The sequence below is a fragment of the Cherax quadricarinatus genome, chromosome 4 (genome assembly GCF_038502225.1).
Source record: "Cherax quadricarinatus isolate ZL_2023a chromosome 4, ASM3850222v1, whole genome shotgun sequence".
Taxonomy (NCBI): domain Eukaryota; kingdom Metazoa; phylum Arthropoda; class Malacostraca; order Decapoda; family Parastacidae; genus Cherax; species Cherax quadricarinatus.
Window position 1 is genome coordinate 38,301,759 of NC_091295.1, and position 16,746 is coordinate 38,318,504.

The window sequence follows — 16,746 nt, forward strand, 5'->3', positions numbered from 1 at the left end:
AATTTCACACAAATTTCAAAAGATGCCAATTTCCAAATAGGGTCCAGAATAAACAAGAAAGACATTCCTGGCACTAAAATATCATTTCCTCTGTTCATTAGTTACGTCCCCATGCCCCTCTTACATTCTTTTGCTTTCCACTTTGAATTTTTATTCTCACAAAAAATAGAAGATTTACTGTCATGCAGACTATTTCATTAGTGTAGAAATGGTATAAATAATATCAGCACACTTGTGAAAGAATATTAGACTCACCAGTTGATGTGTATTGGACGCGTAGCATGATTTGTTTACTTTTGAACTTTGGAAAAAAATTGAATATTTCTGCTACTTTGAGCTCAATTTCAAGGTACTTTTCATTGTAAAACCAGTCAAAATCATCTCAATTTCTGTAATATGTCTTCCATTCTATAAAATGAGACCAGGAAAACTAGAATACAACAATAAATACCTTACGAAAATACAATGCAAAGTTGCTGTTTTAATCCAAAAACACGGTCAAAGTTTTTTTTTTCTCATTACGCACTGTGTGCTGCAGGATTTTTTTTTATACTGCGCACACTGACCACATAGACCCATTCTTTCATATGTAGGCCTACCAGCTTTCTCTCACTAGATTTGAGGGCGCTAGAATTTAGGTGTACTAGCACGTCAAAAACCCTGGTGCGTAAGCTGTACTAGTACGGCCGAAGTCCTGAAAGGGTTAAAGTACAGGCATTGTACTTCCCATTTCCAGGATTTAAGTCCAGCTAACTGGTTTCCCTAAATCTCTTCACTAAATGTTACCCTGCTCACACTCCAACAGCTCTTCAGGTCCCAAAAACCATCCATCTCCAATTACTCCTATCTAACACACTCATGCACTCTTGCTGGAAGTCCAAGCCCCTTGTCCACAAAACCTCCTTTACTCCTTCCTTCCAACCTTTCCTAGGACAACCCCCTACCCCGCCTTCCTTTCCCTATAGATTGATACACTTTCCAAGTCATTGTCCTTTGTTCCATCCTTTCTAAATGACCAAACAACCTCAACAACCCTCTTTAGGCCTCTGACTAATACTTTTAGTAACTCTACACCTAATTTCCATACTACAAATTCTGTACATAATATTTACACCACACATTGCCCTTAGACATGAGATCTCCACTGCCTCCAGCATCCTCCTTGCTGCAGCATTCATAGCCCATGCTTCACACCCCTATAAGAGTGTTGGCACCACTATACTATCGTACATTCCCTTCTTTGCCTCCATGGATAACGTGTTTTTTTTTTTTTTTGTCTCTACAGATACCTCAAAGTACCACTCACCTTTTTTTCTTTCATCAGTTCTGTGTTTAATTTCATCCTTCATAAACCCATCTGCTTACAAATCAACTCCCAAATATCTGAACACATTCATTTCTTCCATACTCCCTCCTTCCAATGTGATATCCATTTTTTCTTTATCTAAATCATTTGATGCCCTCATCACCTTACTCATATCAATGTTCACTTTCAGCTTTCTACTTTTACACACCCTCCCAAACTCGTCCACTAATCTTTGTAACTTTCCTTTAGTATCTCCCAAAAGCATAGTATCATCAGCAAAAAGTTACTGTGTCAACTCCCATTTTGTATTTGATTCTCCATAATTTAATCCTCCCCTCTCCCCAGTACTCTTAGTATTTACTTCTTTTACAACCCTGTCTATAAATATGTTAGACAACCATAGTGACATTACACATTCCTAGCTAAGACCTACTTTTACTGGAGAGTAATCTCCCTCTCTCCTACACACCCTAATCTGAGCCTCACTATCCTTATAAAAATTCTTTACGGCATTAAGTAACTTACTGTACTGCCCCGTAACCTGCATCAATATAGTGTAAGAATTTAGGATTAGTCTTCTGAAATGCCTAGGCATGCTAGTGGCCTTCTTTGTAATTAATATTTTAAATAATATATAAACCACACATTGTAAACTTTGCAAAGAAATAAACATTTTCATTTATTATTATTTTTAACTTCATGTCAGTACCTTGTAATAAACTCTTTATCACTCCATAACCTTTGTCTAGTTTTAAGTACAGGTCAGCCATCACTAATCCAGCAATTGGTTATCCAGTTCCATAAATAATCCGGCACTAATTTCAACTAGCATAATTTCAAATTTCATCATTATACTGACTCAGAAATTGTGCAGATGGTTGTAAATCCACAGCAGCAAGCCAGTGGAGGAGAAAGCAGTGATGAAAATGAAGATGTAGCAGAGTCTCTATTGATAGGTTAAGTAAGTGTATTCTAACCTAACCACTCTGTAATCCGGCAAACTCACTAATCCGGCACACTACAGGTCCCAATGGTGCCGGACTAGTGATGGCCAACCTGTAGTCTGTAAGTATTAGGATTAGTCTGCCTGAAATGCTCATGAATGCTGGTGCTTTCTTTGTGCTTAACAATACTTCATTACATGTAAACTTCAGTTTGTATTTTACAAAAAGAAATTTTTATTTTGATTTAATTGATTTTTTGTGTTTGGACATCACAATTCAGATGACCCTCCAAACTGCAACATCCTCATCAGAGTACAGGTGTTGCACTTCTCACTGAGGCTCATTTTTCTTTAAGCCTAAATAACTTCAAATTTCTTTCTGTTTTAATATACAGGGTGACTTGGAAAATGGTTCACGAGCTATTGACATAAAGAAGAAAGGTGGAAGTCCAAGGTCGTCCTCATCTGGGATAGCTTCATCCCAGCCCATGCCTCGGAAACCTTCTGTGTTGTCCATGTTGTGGAACAGAATGAAATCTGACAGTCAAGATAATGTCCGACGTCCAAATATCAGGCCTAATGGTAAGATATGAATGATAGTACAATGGTGGTTAGTTAAGCACATTACAGTAACTTAATATCCTTAACCCTTAAACTGTCCAAACATAGATCTACGTTTTCTCCCCCAGCACTCCGAATATTTTGAAAAACAATTTTTTTTTTAACCCTTTCAGGGTTGCTAGGCTCTCTCCTAGACTTGTTCTCAGGGTCGCCAAATTTAAAAAAAAAAAAATTATTTTTCTTATGAAAAGATAGAGAATCTTTTCCCAATCATAATGACACCAAAAGTATGAAATTTGATGGAAAACTTACGGAATTATGCTCTGGCAAAGTTAGTGGTCTCAACGATGTTTATGCATAGGCGGTTTTGCCCACATTGAGCCCAATTTTTAGCCAATTCCAGTGTACTAGTCTACAAAAATCATAACTATTTCACTAGAACTCCATTTTTTTCTATCGAATGAATACAAGAAACCATCCATTTACTGATTTCAACTATCCAATAAAGTGGTCAGAATTTAGCAATTTTGCCAATTTCACATAAATTTCAAAAGATGCCAATTTCCAAATAGAGTCCAGAATAAACAAGAAAAACATTCCTGGCACTAAAATAACATTTCCTCTGTTCATTAGTCATGTCCTCACGCCCCTCTTACATTCTTTTGCTTTCCACTTTGAATTTTTATTCTCACAAAAAATAGAAGATTTACTGTTATGCAGATTACTGCATTAGTGTAGAAATGGTATAAATATCAGCGCACTTGTGAAAGAATATTAGACTCGCCAGTTGACGTGTATTGGACGCGTAGCATGATTTGTTTACTTTTGAACTTTGCCAAAAATCGAAGATTTCTGCTACTTTAAGCTCAATTTCAAGGTACTTTTCATTGTAAAACCAATCAAAATCATCTCAATTTCTGTAATATGTCTTCTATTCTATAAAATGAGACCAGGAAAACTAGAATACCATCATAAATACCACATGAAAATACAGTGCAAAGTCGCTGTTTTAAACCAAAAACAGTCAGTTTTTTTTTTCTCATTACGCACTGTGTGCTGCAGGATTTTTTTTTATGCTACACTGACCGCATAGACCCATTCTTTCATATGTAGGCCTACCAGCTTTCTCTCACTAGATTTGAGGGAGCTAGAATTTAGGCGTACTAGTACATCAAAAATCTTGGTGCATAAGCCGTACTAGTACGTCCGAAACCCTGAAAGGGTTAATGAAGAGCACATTTTTATAAATGTTATAGGATAAAAAAAAATTTTTTAGAGTCAGTACTTACCGAGATATAAGCCTGCGAAGTTGGCGCTAAATGATGAGGTGTGAGCAATATGGGGGACTGTCACTGTCACCAGTGAACCTTGGCATGTGTTTTCTATTTCTTCTCACTGTTCCACACATATCAGTATTGTTCACACAGAGGAAACCAGCAAGCATAGGGCTTGTGTATCAGATATCTGTGAACAATGTATGACCCTTGACAAGGTATGGCTCCATCATCTTGCGAACAACATCCCCAGAAATGCCCAACATATGCTTGGTATTGTCAGGTGTATTTTTCCCTGTGTAGATAATGACGTCCAACACAGTACCAGTCTCGCAGTCACACATAACAGAGTTTTATACCAAAGCGATTACATTTGCTTGGTATATATTTTTTGAATGACAGTCATCCCTTGAACAGAATCAAGGACTTGTCAACAACAATGTTCTTGAATGGATAAAAGTAGGCAGTGAATTTTTGCTTTACATACATAAACAATTCCTGGATTTTGTATAGAAGGTCATTTCTGTTGGGCTTATTCCTATTCAAGAAGTGCAACATTCATAGCAACAGAGTGAATCTGTTGCAGGGAAGGAGGTCACAGAAGACTGGAGTGCTGATGAAGTAGTCTGTGGACCAGCAGTTCTTATATGTATGTGGCATAAGCATGACAGTGCCAAGGAACAAATACATTTCAGCCACAGTTGTATCCTTCCACCTGTGCAGCCATGACGATTCTGCAACCTCTGTGTGGTCCATCGTATACCGGTAGTACATGTTGGTCTGGGTAACAATCAGGCTCATTATAGGTTCATCAAAGAACAATTGGAAATAGTCTAACTCTCTAGACTCATTTGTGATGGGACATTCAGGCCTGATGCCACTTCCACTGGCCTAAAAATTGAAGGGATGTGGCACGAATGGTGTACTTTCTGTCCAGTTCCATTCGTGGTCACATGGTGCAGGGTGAACCTGTGGCATGGGGGTAGGGGAGCAGGAGGGGGGATCGGAGTGGAGGCAGCACATGGTTGAGAGGGTGTTGGGTGGTCCTTTATCTCCCACCGAACGCACCATGAAGTCCAGGCACCGTGCCACCAACCTCCTCTTCCTCCATCCCAGTATATTCCCCTTTATGTTCACTATCACTATCAGTGGCTGGGGTTTTGGATCGTGACCTACCACGACCCTTGCCACCGACTGCATATAGTACACTGCCTGAACGTAGGCGACGACACGTAAAAGTACATTTCACAGGGGAATAATGCAAATCACTTTCACTCAACAAATCCTCTATGGGCATAAAATCAGTTTCATCATCATCACTTACGTCTTTTCACTATTGTCAATGCCACAATGCATGGAAAATGATAATTTTCTCTTGTGGAGTTGCCTTTGAGTAGTAACACTAGCAAACCCAGAGGTGCTGGGCTGAAGGTTTGTTGTGGCCACACTGGCCACATTAACTACACTGGCCACCCCAGAAGTGATAGGCTGAGGGTCATCTGGGTTATCATCAATAGTTTCACTAATTCCTTGTTCACTAGTGGCAATATCGGTGTCAGAATCACTAAACTCGTGTTCTCTATCTGTTATGTTGTTGTCCCTTAGTACTTTGATAGTAAGGTTCTCACTACATGTTCTAGTGGGGAGTAGCTTTTACATAAAGGTCTTATATGTCTAGGGTAATACTTATATTCATGATTGATCATCTTCAGTCTCTGAAATCCTTTCACCAGCCCTCTTCACAGGTTATTTAAACTACCTCTATAAAAAATATAACTGTATTCTAAATAGATATGTACAGAATATACAATATACAAAACATAAGTCTACACACACTCCTTAGCTGCTCTCCCACATGGTGCATCTCAGCAATTTGCCCTTCTCTCTTCTTGACTAATCTCTGGGCTAACCAGTATTTTGACACACTTAAGTCACCCTGGGTATGGTGGCCACAACTAAAGTTATTGAACTCACCCCTGGGGCACACATAATGCCCCCAAAAATAGAAAGAAGGACCCAGAGGTCCTACCAGCTTGAAGTCAATAAAAAAAGGAGTGGGGGAGAGGGAGGAGCCTAGCTAAGCTCATCTCACACCCACCAAAAAACAAAAGACTGTTGCCAAGCACAATTATCTAGTTACCACAGTTTTACCACACCTTATTTTACTATTACAAAAAGAAATACAACTTTATAAACTACTTATTTAAATTGTGTGTTTGTGTGTCTATAGTATAACCTATTATATTGAGAAAAACAGGCTTGACCCAGCTGCCTCTCAATCCCTAAGGGTGATCTTCCCTTAGGGCCATTTAAGTGCTGTGTCCCCATCAATTCAATATAATTAGGCATTCCAGAGTAACTGTTACAGATATATAAATACAGTGGACCCCCGGTTAACGATATTTTTTCACTCCAGAAGTATGTTCAGGTGCCAGTACTGACCGAATTTGTTCCCATAAGAAATATTGTGAAGTAGATTAGTCCATTTCAGACCCCCAAACATACACGTACAAACGCACTTACATAAATACACTTACATAATTGGTCACATTCGGAGGTAATCATTATGCGGGGGTCCACTGTACATGTTGGGTCCTATAGCCCCATAACACTATCACTTTCCGAGAATAGTAGTGTTAATACGACGAGGCATGAGTGAATCACGGGGGTTTGCCATGATGACCCAAAATCGAGCTGAAACTAACTGGTACTCCCATGTGGTACCCAGGTGTCCTCGATTTTTTTCATGCTGTGCACACTGAGTGCGCAGACTCACTCTCTCGTGTCTAGGTGACTCAGGTCTATCACGCCAATTTTGAAGGAATGAAAAATAAAATGTAGATCTACGTTCAGAGCGCTAGCGGTGCAAATGTAGATCTATGTTTGGACAGTTTAAAGGTTAAATATGATAGCAACTGCTCTAATACAGAAGCTAATGTTCAGCTATTTTTTTTCTTTTGTACATACACTTTCCTACTTTATTGTAGCCAGATATCACTCTCTTTGTGATAATGCATGTTGGTCAGTGCATGAATGAATGTGCAATATATTGAGTAAAAATGCATCTATTTTCCAGCAAGCACTACATCATTTCGCCAAAAACGTCATCGTGGCTTGATGAGGTCAGCATCACGTGTGTCCTCAGCATCCCATGTAACTTCTCAGAGTCCTGAGATGATAGCAAGAAATCAGACTTTGGCTACACAGGTATTACCTTCATTTCTTTTTCACTATTTTTCATGACTGCCTTATTCCAGCATTATCACAATAATAGTATACAGCCTCTCCTCACATACTCGTTTACCGATGGGTCGGATTTACAATGGGCTCTCTGACCAGTATGCATACCTGGAGTTAACCTGAAGAGTTTTGGGGGTCAACGCCCCCACGGCCTGGTCTCAGACCAGGCCGCATGGTGGATCAGGGTCTGATCAACCAGGCTGTTACTGCTAGATGCATGCAAGCTAATGTATGAACCACAGCCCGGTTGGTCAGGCACCGACTTTAGATGCCTGTCCAGTGCCTTCTTAAAGATAGCCAGGGGTCTATTGGTAATTCCCCTTATGTATGCTGGGAGGCAATTGAACAGTCTTGGGTCCCGGACACTTATTGTGTTGTCTCTCAGCGTACTTGTGGCGTCCCTGCTTTTCATCGGGGGAATGTTGCATCTCCTGCCGAGTCTTTTGCTTTCATATGGAGTGATTTTCGTGTGCAGGTTTGGTACCAATCCCTCCAGGACCTTCCAAGTGTTTATTATCATGTATCTCTCTCTCCTGCATTTGAGGGAATACAGATCAAGGACCTTCAACCGTTCCCAGTAGTTTAGGTGCCTTATCGCACTTACGTGTGCCATGAAAGTTCTTTGTACACTCTCCAGGTCTGCAATATCGCCAGCCTTAAAGGGGGCTGTTAGTGTACAGCAGCATTCCAGCCTAGAGAGCACAAGCAATATGAAGAGAATTATCATGGGCTTGGCATCCCTAGTTTTGAAGGTTCTCATTATCCATCCTATCACTTTCCTAGCGGATGAGGTAGATACGTTGTTGTGGTCCTTGAAGGTGAGATCCTCTAAAATTATCACTCCCAGGTCCTTCACATTACTTTTCTGCTGTATTGTATGGTTAGAATTTGTGGTATACTTTTCTGCTGTATTGTATGGTTAGAATTTGTGGTATACCCTGACACATTTTTAATTTCTTCAAGTTTTCCATATCTGAGTAGTTGAAATTTCTCCTCATTGAACTTCATATTGTTTTGAGTGGCCTATTTGAAGATTTGGTTGATGTCCGCTTGGAGTATTGCAGTGTCTTCAATGGAGGTCGCTGCCATAGTGATCCAGGTGTCATCTGCAAAGGAAGACACCTGAATAATGTATATTAAAGCTGGTTTTCTCTATTTTGTTTATTACATTATACAGTACACTATTATATAAACATTTAAAAATATACCAGAAATGTTATAAATGGTACAAAGGTGACATTAAAAAAGTATCAAAGATGGTTGATAAAAACCCACTACCATTATAGTATGCTCCTCATTTAGTGATGAATTCATTTACCAATGTGGTCTTAGGAACGGAAGTCCGTCGTTAAGTAAGGAGAGGCTGTATAATATATCATAGTTTTTAACTCGTTAAAATAATGATTTTTCTTCATTGAACTTTATACTGCAGAATGAGTAGGTATAAAGTGTAAAATATGAAATGGAGAAAAGTTTGGAGTGCTAGTGGTAATGAAAATTAGCAACTCTGTGTATGGAAAAACATTTGGTAGGTATTAAATATTTAAGGAAGAAAAGGATGGAAACATTATACATGTACAATGAAGTGAGCAAGGAGAGAATTTTGCTAGACTGATGGAAAAAAGTTTGAAAGGTAGATATGTAAGGATACACATTTTTAACTGTAACTCATATCAGATCACTATCCATTGAAATCTAGATTACAAGTATGAGGAAAGTGAAGTATGAGAAGAATGGTTTCAGTGGTTAAATTAGAAGTGAAAACAAATGAACTAATGAGATGGACATTTAATAAGATGTATGAGAAGCTATTGGGAGAATGGTGAGTTGAAGCTAAAGAAAGTGGTAAGATGTACTAAAGAATTCAGAGTGCATGGAGAAAGGAGAGAGAGGTTAAAAAGAGTGGTGAGGAAGTACAATAAAAGAAATTCTGTAAGTTTTCTATCAAATTATTCAGTTTTGGTGTCATTACCTCCAGAAAAAGATTTCTCTACCATTTCAGAATTGCAGGGGTCACAGCAGTGAAAGGATTGAAAGTGGAGAATGAAAGGGAGATGATGTCATACATAGTGCTGGGAGGAACAGGATCTACTAGAATGGAATAGGTTGTTACTGAAGGCAGCACTAAAGTATAAATCCTAGAAACTTATTCTGGTTATCCAAAAACCTCATATTAATTTTGTATTAGAGCAAAAATTGATGTGCAGCCAGGCAGGGTAGGAGCTCGTCTTCATAATGTTGCAGAGAAGGCAGCATAAAGTTAGCAATAATTTCAAGACTTCACTGTACACTTTTAATTCATGAAGCATATACCAAACTGAAAGCAAAATAAAAAATGCGAAATGTGACTCATGAAGACCTTTTATTAAAATTATAATTGTAGTAGGTTGGTAGACAGCAACCACCCAGGGAGGTAATACCGTCCTGCCAAGTGAGTGTAAAACGAAAGCCTGTAATTGTTTTACATGATGGTAGGATTGCTGGTGTCTTTTGTCTGTCTCATAAATATGCAAGATTACAGGTACGTCTTGCTACTTATACATACACTTAGGTCACACTACACGTACATGTACACATTTATTTACACACACTCATCTGAGTTTTCTTTGATTTTATCTTAATAGTTCTTGTTCTTATTACTTTTCCTTTTATATCCATGGGAAAGTGGAATAAGAATCTTTCCTCCGTAAGCCATGCATGTTGTATAAGTCAACTAAAATGCCGGGAACAATGGGCTAGTAACCCCTTTTCCTGTAATAATTACTAAAAAGAATAAGAAGAAGAAAATTGTCAAAGTGGGATGTCTGAATGTGCATGGATGTTGTGCAAATGATAAGAAAGAGATGATTGTGGATGTTATGAATGAGAAGAAGCTGGATGTCCTGGCTTTAAGTGAAACAAAGCTGAAGGGGGTGGGAGAGTTTCAGTGGGGAGGAATAAATGGGATTAAGTCAGGGGTTTCAAATAGAGTTAGAGCTAAAGAAGGAGTAGCAATAATGTTGAAGGATAAGCTATGGCAGAAAAAGAGGGACTATAAATGTATTAATTCAAGGATTATGTGGAGTAAAATAAAGGTTGGATGTGAAAAGTGGGTTATAGTAAGTGTATACGCACCTGGAGAAGAGAGAAGTGTAGAGGAGAGAGAGAGATTTTGGGAAATGTTGTGTGAATGCATGGGGAGTTTTCAACCAAGTGTGAGAGTACTTGTGGTTGGGGATTTCAATGCTAAAGTGGGTAAAAATGTTGTGGAGGCAGTAGTAGGTAAATTTCGGGTGCCAGGGGTAAATGAAAATAGGGAGCCTTTAATTGAGCTATGTGTAGAAAGAGGTTTGGTAATAAGTAATACATACTTTATGAAAAAAGAGGATAAATAAATATACAAGGTATGATATAGCACATAATGAAAGTAGTTTGTTAGATTATGTATTGGTGGATAAAAGATTGATGGGTAGGCTCCAGGATGTACACGTTTATAGAGGGGCAAATGATATATCGGATCATTATTTAGTTGTAGCTACAGTTAGAGTAATAGGAAGATGGGACAAGAGGAAAATGGCAACAACAAGTAAGAGGGAGGTGAAAGTGTATAAACTAAGGGAGGAGGAATTTAGGGTGAGATATAAGCAACTATTGGCAGAAAGGTGGGCTGGTGCAAGTACGAGTAGTGGGGAAGGGGGGGTTGAAGAGGGTTGGAATAGTTTTAAAAATACAGTATTAGAATGTGGGGCAGAAGTTTTTGGTTATATTAGGGTGGGTGCAGGAGGAAAGAGGAGTGATTGGTGGAATGATGAAGTAAAGGGTGTGATAAAAGAGAAAAAGGTAGCTTATGAGAGGTTTTTACAAAGCAGAAGTGTTATAAGAAGAGTAGAGTATATGGAGAGTAAAAGAAAGGTGAAGAGAGTGGTGAGAGAGTGCAAAAGGAGAGCAGATGATAGAGTGGGAGAGGCACTGTCAAGAAATTTTAATGAAAATAAGAAAAAAAATTGGAGCGAGTTAAACAAGTTAAGAAAACCTAAACAACGAATGGATTTGTCAGTTAAAAACAGAGTAGGGGAGTTAGTAGCTGGGGAGATGGAGGTATTGGGTAGATGGTGAGAATATTTTGAGGAACTTCTAAATGTTGACGAAGAAAGGGAGGCAGTAATTTCATGCACTGGCCAGGGAGGTATACCATCTTTAAGGAGCGAAGAAGAGCAAGATGTGAGTGTGGGGGAGGTTCGTGAGGCATTACGTAGAATGAAAGGGGGTAAAGCAGCTGGAGCTGACAGGATCATGACAAAAATGTTAAAAGCATGGGGGGATATAGTGTTGGAGTGGTTGGTATTTTTGTTTAATAAATGTATGAAAGAGGGGAAGGTACCTAGGGATTGGCAGAGAGCATGTATAGTCCCATTATATAAAGAGAAGGGAGACAAAAGAGATTGTAAAAATTATAGAGGAATAAGTTTACTGAGTCGGGAGCAATGGGCTAGTAACCCCTTCTCCTGTATACAATTACTAAAAAAGAGAAGAAGAAAAACTTTATAAAACTGGGTTGCTTAAATGTGCGTGGATGTAGTGCGGATGACAAGAAACAGATGATTGTTGATGTTATGAATGAAAAGAAGTTGGATGTCCTGGCCCTAAGCGAAACAAAGCTGAAGGGGGTAGGAGAGTTTCAGTGGGGGGAAATAAATGGGATTAAATCTGGAGTATCTGAGAGAGTTAGAGCAAAGGAAGGGGTAGCAGTAATGTTAAATGATCAGTTATGGAAGGAGAAAAGAGAATATGAATGTGTAAATTCAAGAATTATGTGGATTAAAGTAAAGGTTGGATGCGAGAAGTGGGTCATAATAAGCGTGTATGCACCTGGAGAAGAGAGGAATGCAGAGGAGAGAGAGAGATTTTGGGAGATGTTAAGTGAATGTACAGGAGCCTTTGAACCAAGTGAGAGAGTAATTGTGGTAGGGGACTTGAATGCTAAAGTAGGAGAAACTTTTAGAGAGGGTGTGGTAGGTAAGTTTGGGGTGCCAGGTGTAAATGATAATGGGAGCCCTTTGATTGAACTTTGTATAGAAAGGGGTTTAGTTATAGGTAATACATATTTTAAGAAAAAGAGGATAAATAAGTATACACGATATGATGTAGGGCGAAATGACAGTAGTTTGTTGGATTATGTATTGGTAGATAAAAGACTGTTGAGTAGACTTCAGGATGTACATGTTTATAGAGGGGCCACAGATATATCAGATCACTTTCTAGTTGTAGCTACACTGAGAGTAAAAGGTAGATGGGATACAAGGAGAATAGAAGCATCAGGGAAGAGAGAGGTGAAGGTTTATAAACTAAAAGAGGAGGCAGTTAGGGTAAGATATAAACAGCTATTGGAGGATAGATGGGCTAATGAGAGCATAGGCAATGGGGTCGAAGAGGTATGGGGTAGGTTTAAAAATGTAGTGTTAGAGTGTTCAGCAGAAGTTTGTGGTTACAGGAAAGTGGGTGCAGGAGGGAAGAGGAGCGATTGGTGGAATGATGATGTAAAGAGAGTAGTAAGGGAGAAAAAGTTAGCATATGAGAAGTTTTTACAAAGTAGAAGTGATGCAAGGAGGGAAGAGTATATGGAGAAAAAGAGAGAAGTTAAGAGAGTGGTGAAGCAATGTAAAAAGAGAGCAAATGAGAGAGTGGGTGAGATGTTATCAACAAATTTTGTTGAAAATAAGAAAAAGTTTTGGAGTGAGATTAACAAGTTAAGAAAGCCTAGAGAACAAATGGATTTGTCAGTTAAAAATAGGAGAGGAGAGTTATTAAATGGAGAGGTAGAGGTATTGGGAAGATGGAAGGAATATTTTGAGGAATTGTTAAATGTTGATGAAGATAGGGAAGCTGTGATTTCGTGTATAGGGCAAGGAGGAATAACATCTTGTAGGAGTGAGGAAGAGCCAGTTGTGAGTGTGGGGGAAGTTCGTGAGGCAGTAGGTAAAATGAAAGGGGGTAAGGCAGCCGGGATTGATGGGATAAAGATAGAAATGTTAAAAGCAGGTGGGGATATAGTTTTGGAGTGGTTGGTGCAATTATTTAATAAATGTATGGAAGAGGGTAAGGTACCTAGGGATTGGCAGAGAGCATGCATAGTTCCTTTGTATAAAGGCAAAGGGGATAAAAGAGAGTGCAAAAATTATAGGGGGATAAGTCTGTTGAGTGTACCTGGTAAAGTGTATGGTAGAGTTATAATTGAAAGAATTAAGAGTAAGACGGAGAATAGGATAGCAGATGAACAAGGAGGCTTTAGGAAAGGTAGGGGGTGTGTGGACCAGGTGTTTACAGTGAAACATATAAGTGAACAGTATTTAGATAAGGCTAAAGAGGTCTTTGTGGCATTTATGGATTTGGAAAAGGCGTATGACAGGGTGGATAGGGGGGCAATGTGGCAGATGTTGCAAGTGTATGGTGTAGGAGGTAGGTTACTGAAAGCAGTGAAGAGTTTTTACGAGGATAGTGAGGCTCAAGTTAGAGTATGTAGGAAAGAGGGAAATTTTTTCCCAGTAAAAGTAGGCCTTAGACAAGGATGTGTGATGTCACCGTGGTTGTTTAATATATTTATAGATGGGGTTGTAAGAGAAGTAAATGCGAGGGTCTTGGCAAGAGGCGTGGAGTTAAAAGATAAAGAATCACACACAAAGTGGGAGTTGTCACAGCTGCTCTTTGCCGATGACACTGTGCTCTTGGGAGATTCTGAAGAGAAGTTGCAGAGATTGGTGGATGAATTTGGTAGGGTGTGCAAAAGAAGAAAATTAAAGGTGAATACAGGAAAGAGTAAGGTTATGAGGATAACAAAAAGATTAGGTGATGAAAGATTGAATATCAGATTGGAGGGAGAGAGTATGGAGGAGGTGAACGTATTCAGATATTTGGGAGTGGACGTGTCAGCGGATGGGTCTATGAAAGATGAGGTGAATCATAGAATTGATGAGGGAAAAAGAGTGAGTGGTGCACTTAGGAGTCTGTGGAGACAAAGAACTTTGTCCTTGGAGGCAAAGAGGGGAATGTATGAGAGTATAGTTTTACCAACGCTCTTATATGGGTGTGAAGCGTGGGTGATGAATGTTGCAGCGAGGAGAAGGCTGGAGGCAGTGGAGATGTCATGTCTGAGGGCAATGTGTGGTGTGAATATAATGCAGAGAATTCGTAGTTTGGAAGTTAGGAGGAGGTGCGGGATTACCAAAACTGTTGTCCAGAGGGCTGAGGAAGGGTTGTTGAGGTGGTTCGGACATGTAGAGAGAATGGAGCGAAACAGAATGACTTCAAGAGTGTATCAGTCTGTAGTGGAAGGAAGGCGGGGTAGGGGTCGGCCTAGGAAGGGTTGGAGGGAGGGGGTAAAGGAGGTTTTGTGTGCGAGGGGCTTGGACTTCCAGCAGGCATGCGTGAGCGTGTTTGATAGGAGTGAATGGAGACAAATGGTTTTTAATACTTGACGTGCTGTTGGAGTGTGAGCAAAGTAACATTTATGAAGGGATTCAGGGAAACCGGCAGGCCGGACTTGAGTCCTGGAGATGGGAAGTACAGTGCCTGCACTCTGAAGGAGGGGTGTTAATGTTGCAGTTTAAAAACTGTAGTGTAAAGCACCCTTCTGGCAAGACAGTGATGGAGTGAATGATGGTGAAAGTTTTTCTTTTTCGGGCCACCCTGCCTTGGTGGGAATCGGCCGGTGTGATAATAAATAATAAATAAAAAAATAAGTTTACTGAGTATGCCAGGAAAAGTGTACAGTAGGGCTATTATTGAAAGAATTAGAGGTAAGACAGAATGTAGGATTGTGGATGAGCAAGGAGATTTTAGGGTGGGTAGGGGATGTGTAGATCAAGTGTTTACATTGAAGCATATATGTGAACAGTATATAGATAAAGGTAGGGAAGTTTTTATTGCATTTATGGATTTAAAAAGGGCATATGATAGAGTGGATAGGGGAGCAATGTGGCAGATGTTGCAAGTATATGGAATAGGTGGTAAATTACTAAATGCTGTACAGAGTTTTTCCGAGGATAGTGAGGCTCGGGTTAGGGTGTGTAGATGGGAGGGAGACTACTTCCCGGTAAAAATAGGTCTTAGACAGGGATGTGTAATGTCACCATGGTTGTTCAACCCTTTCAGGGTCCGTGCCGTAGATCTACAGCTTTGCGTTCAGGGTCCAAACTGTAGATCTACGCCATGAGCTCAGCTCACTCTGATAAGCTATGAGTAGTAAATTTGGGCCTAGATATGAGAGAATACATCTACGTGATATGTGTGCACCACATAAAACAAATCCTGCAGCACACAGTGCATAATGAGATAAAAAACTGAGACCGTAATTTTCGATTAAAACAACAACTTTGCAGTGTTTTTTTGTACGTTTTTTATAGTTGTATTTGCAATTTCTTGGTCTCATTTGATAGAATTGAAGATATACTATAAAAATAGAGATGATTTTGATTGGTTTTAGTAGTCGAAATGGCTTGAAACTGAGCTCAAAGTAGCAGAAATGTTAAATTTTTGCCGATGTTCAAGAGTAAACAAATGACCTCACAAGTCTAATACATGACAGCTGGTGGGTCTAATATGCATTCACAAATGTGGTGATATTTTTTATACAATTAGTATTACAGTATTGCATAACAGTAAATCTTCTATTTTTTGGTTTGAATAAAAATTCATTATGTGAATAAAAAATAAAAATGGAATTCATTTGTAAAGCCTGAAAACATAACTAATGAACAGAGGAAATGTACGTTTAGTGCCAGGAATGCCTGCATTGTTTATTCTGGACCCTATTTTGAAATTGGAATATTTTGAACTTTGCATTAAATTGGCCAAATTCCCAATTTCCCATCACTTTATTTTGTTGTTGAAACAGTTGACTTGGCGATTTCTTGTGCTCAATCGATAGAATAGAAGTAATACTAGTGAAATAGCTAAGAATTTGGTTGACTGGAATACGTACAGTAATTGGCCTAAAATGGGAGTCAAAGTCGGCAAAATTGCCGATATGTAAATACCTCCGACACATCAAAATTCACGAGTGCATAATTTCGTCAATTTTCCATCAAATTTCATACTTTTTGTTTTATTACCTTCAGAAAAAGATTCTCTACAATTTCATAAGAAAAAATAACAAAATTATTTTTTGAAAATTCTTGGAAATTCTTGAAATTTGGCCTCCGGACCTTGAAAGGGTTAATACATTTATAGATGGGGTTGTAAAAGAAGTAAATGCTAGGGTGTTCGGGAGAGGGGTGGGATTAAATTATGGGGAATCAAATACAAAATGGGAATTGACACAGTTAATTTTTGCTGATGATACTGTGCTTATGGGAGATTCTAAAGAAAAATTGCAAAGGTTAGTGGACAAGTTTGGGAGTGTGTGTAAAGGTAGAAAGTTGAAAGTGAACATAGAAAAGAGTAAGGTG

At 39.1% G+C, this 16,746-nt stretch overlaps 1 protein-coding gene across 2 annotated transcripts in view; it reads left to right on the forward strand.

Moving 5' to 3' along the window:
* LOC128684371 (bestrophin-4) overlaps positions 1 to 16,746 on the forward strand; it is a gene marked incomplete at its 5' end in the record, with an annotated part of 131,357 nt that overhangs the window by 65,288 nt on the left and 49,323 nt on the right. For both annotated transcript variants that reach the window (XM_070095756.1, XM_070095767.1), the window contains 2 exon segments: positions 2,645 to 2,831; positions 7,161 to 7,291. In XM_070095756.1, coding sequence (XP_069951857.1) covers positions 2,645 to 2,831; positions 7,161 to 7,291 — 318 coding nt within the window.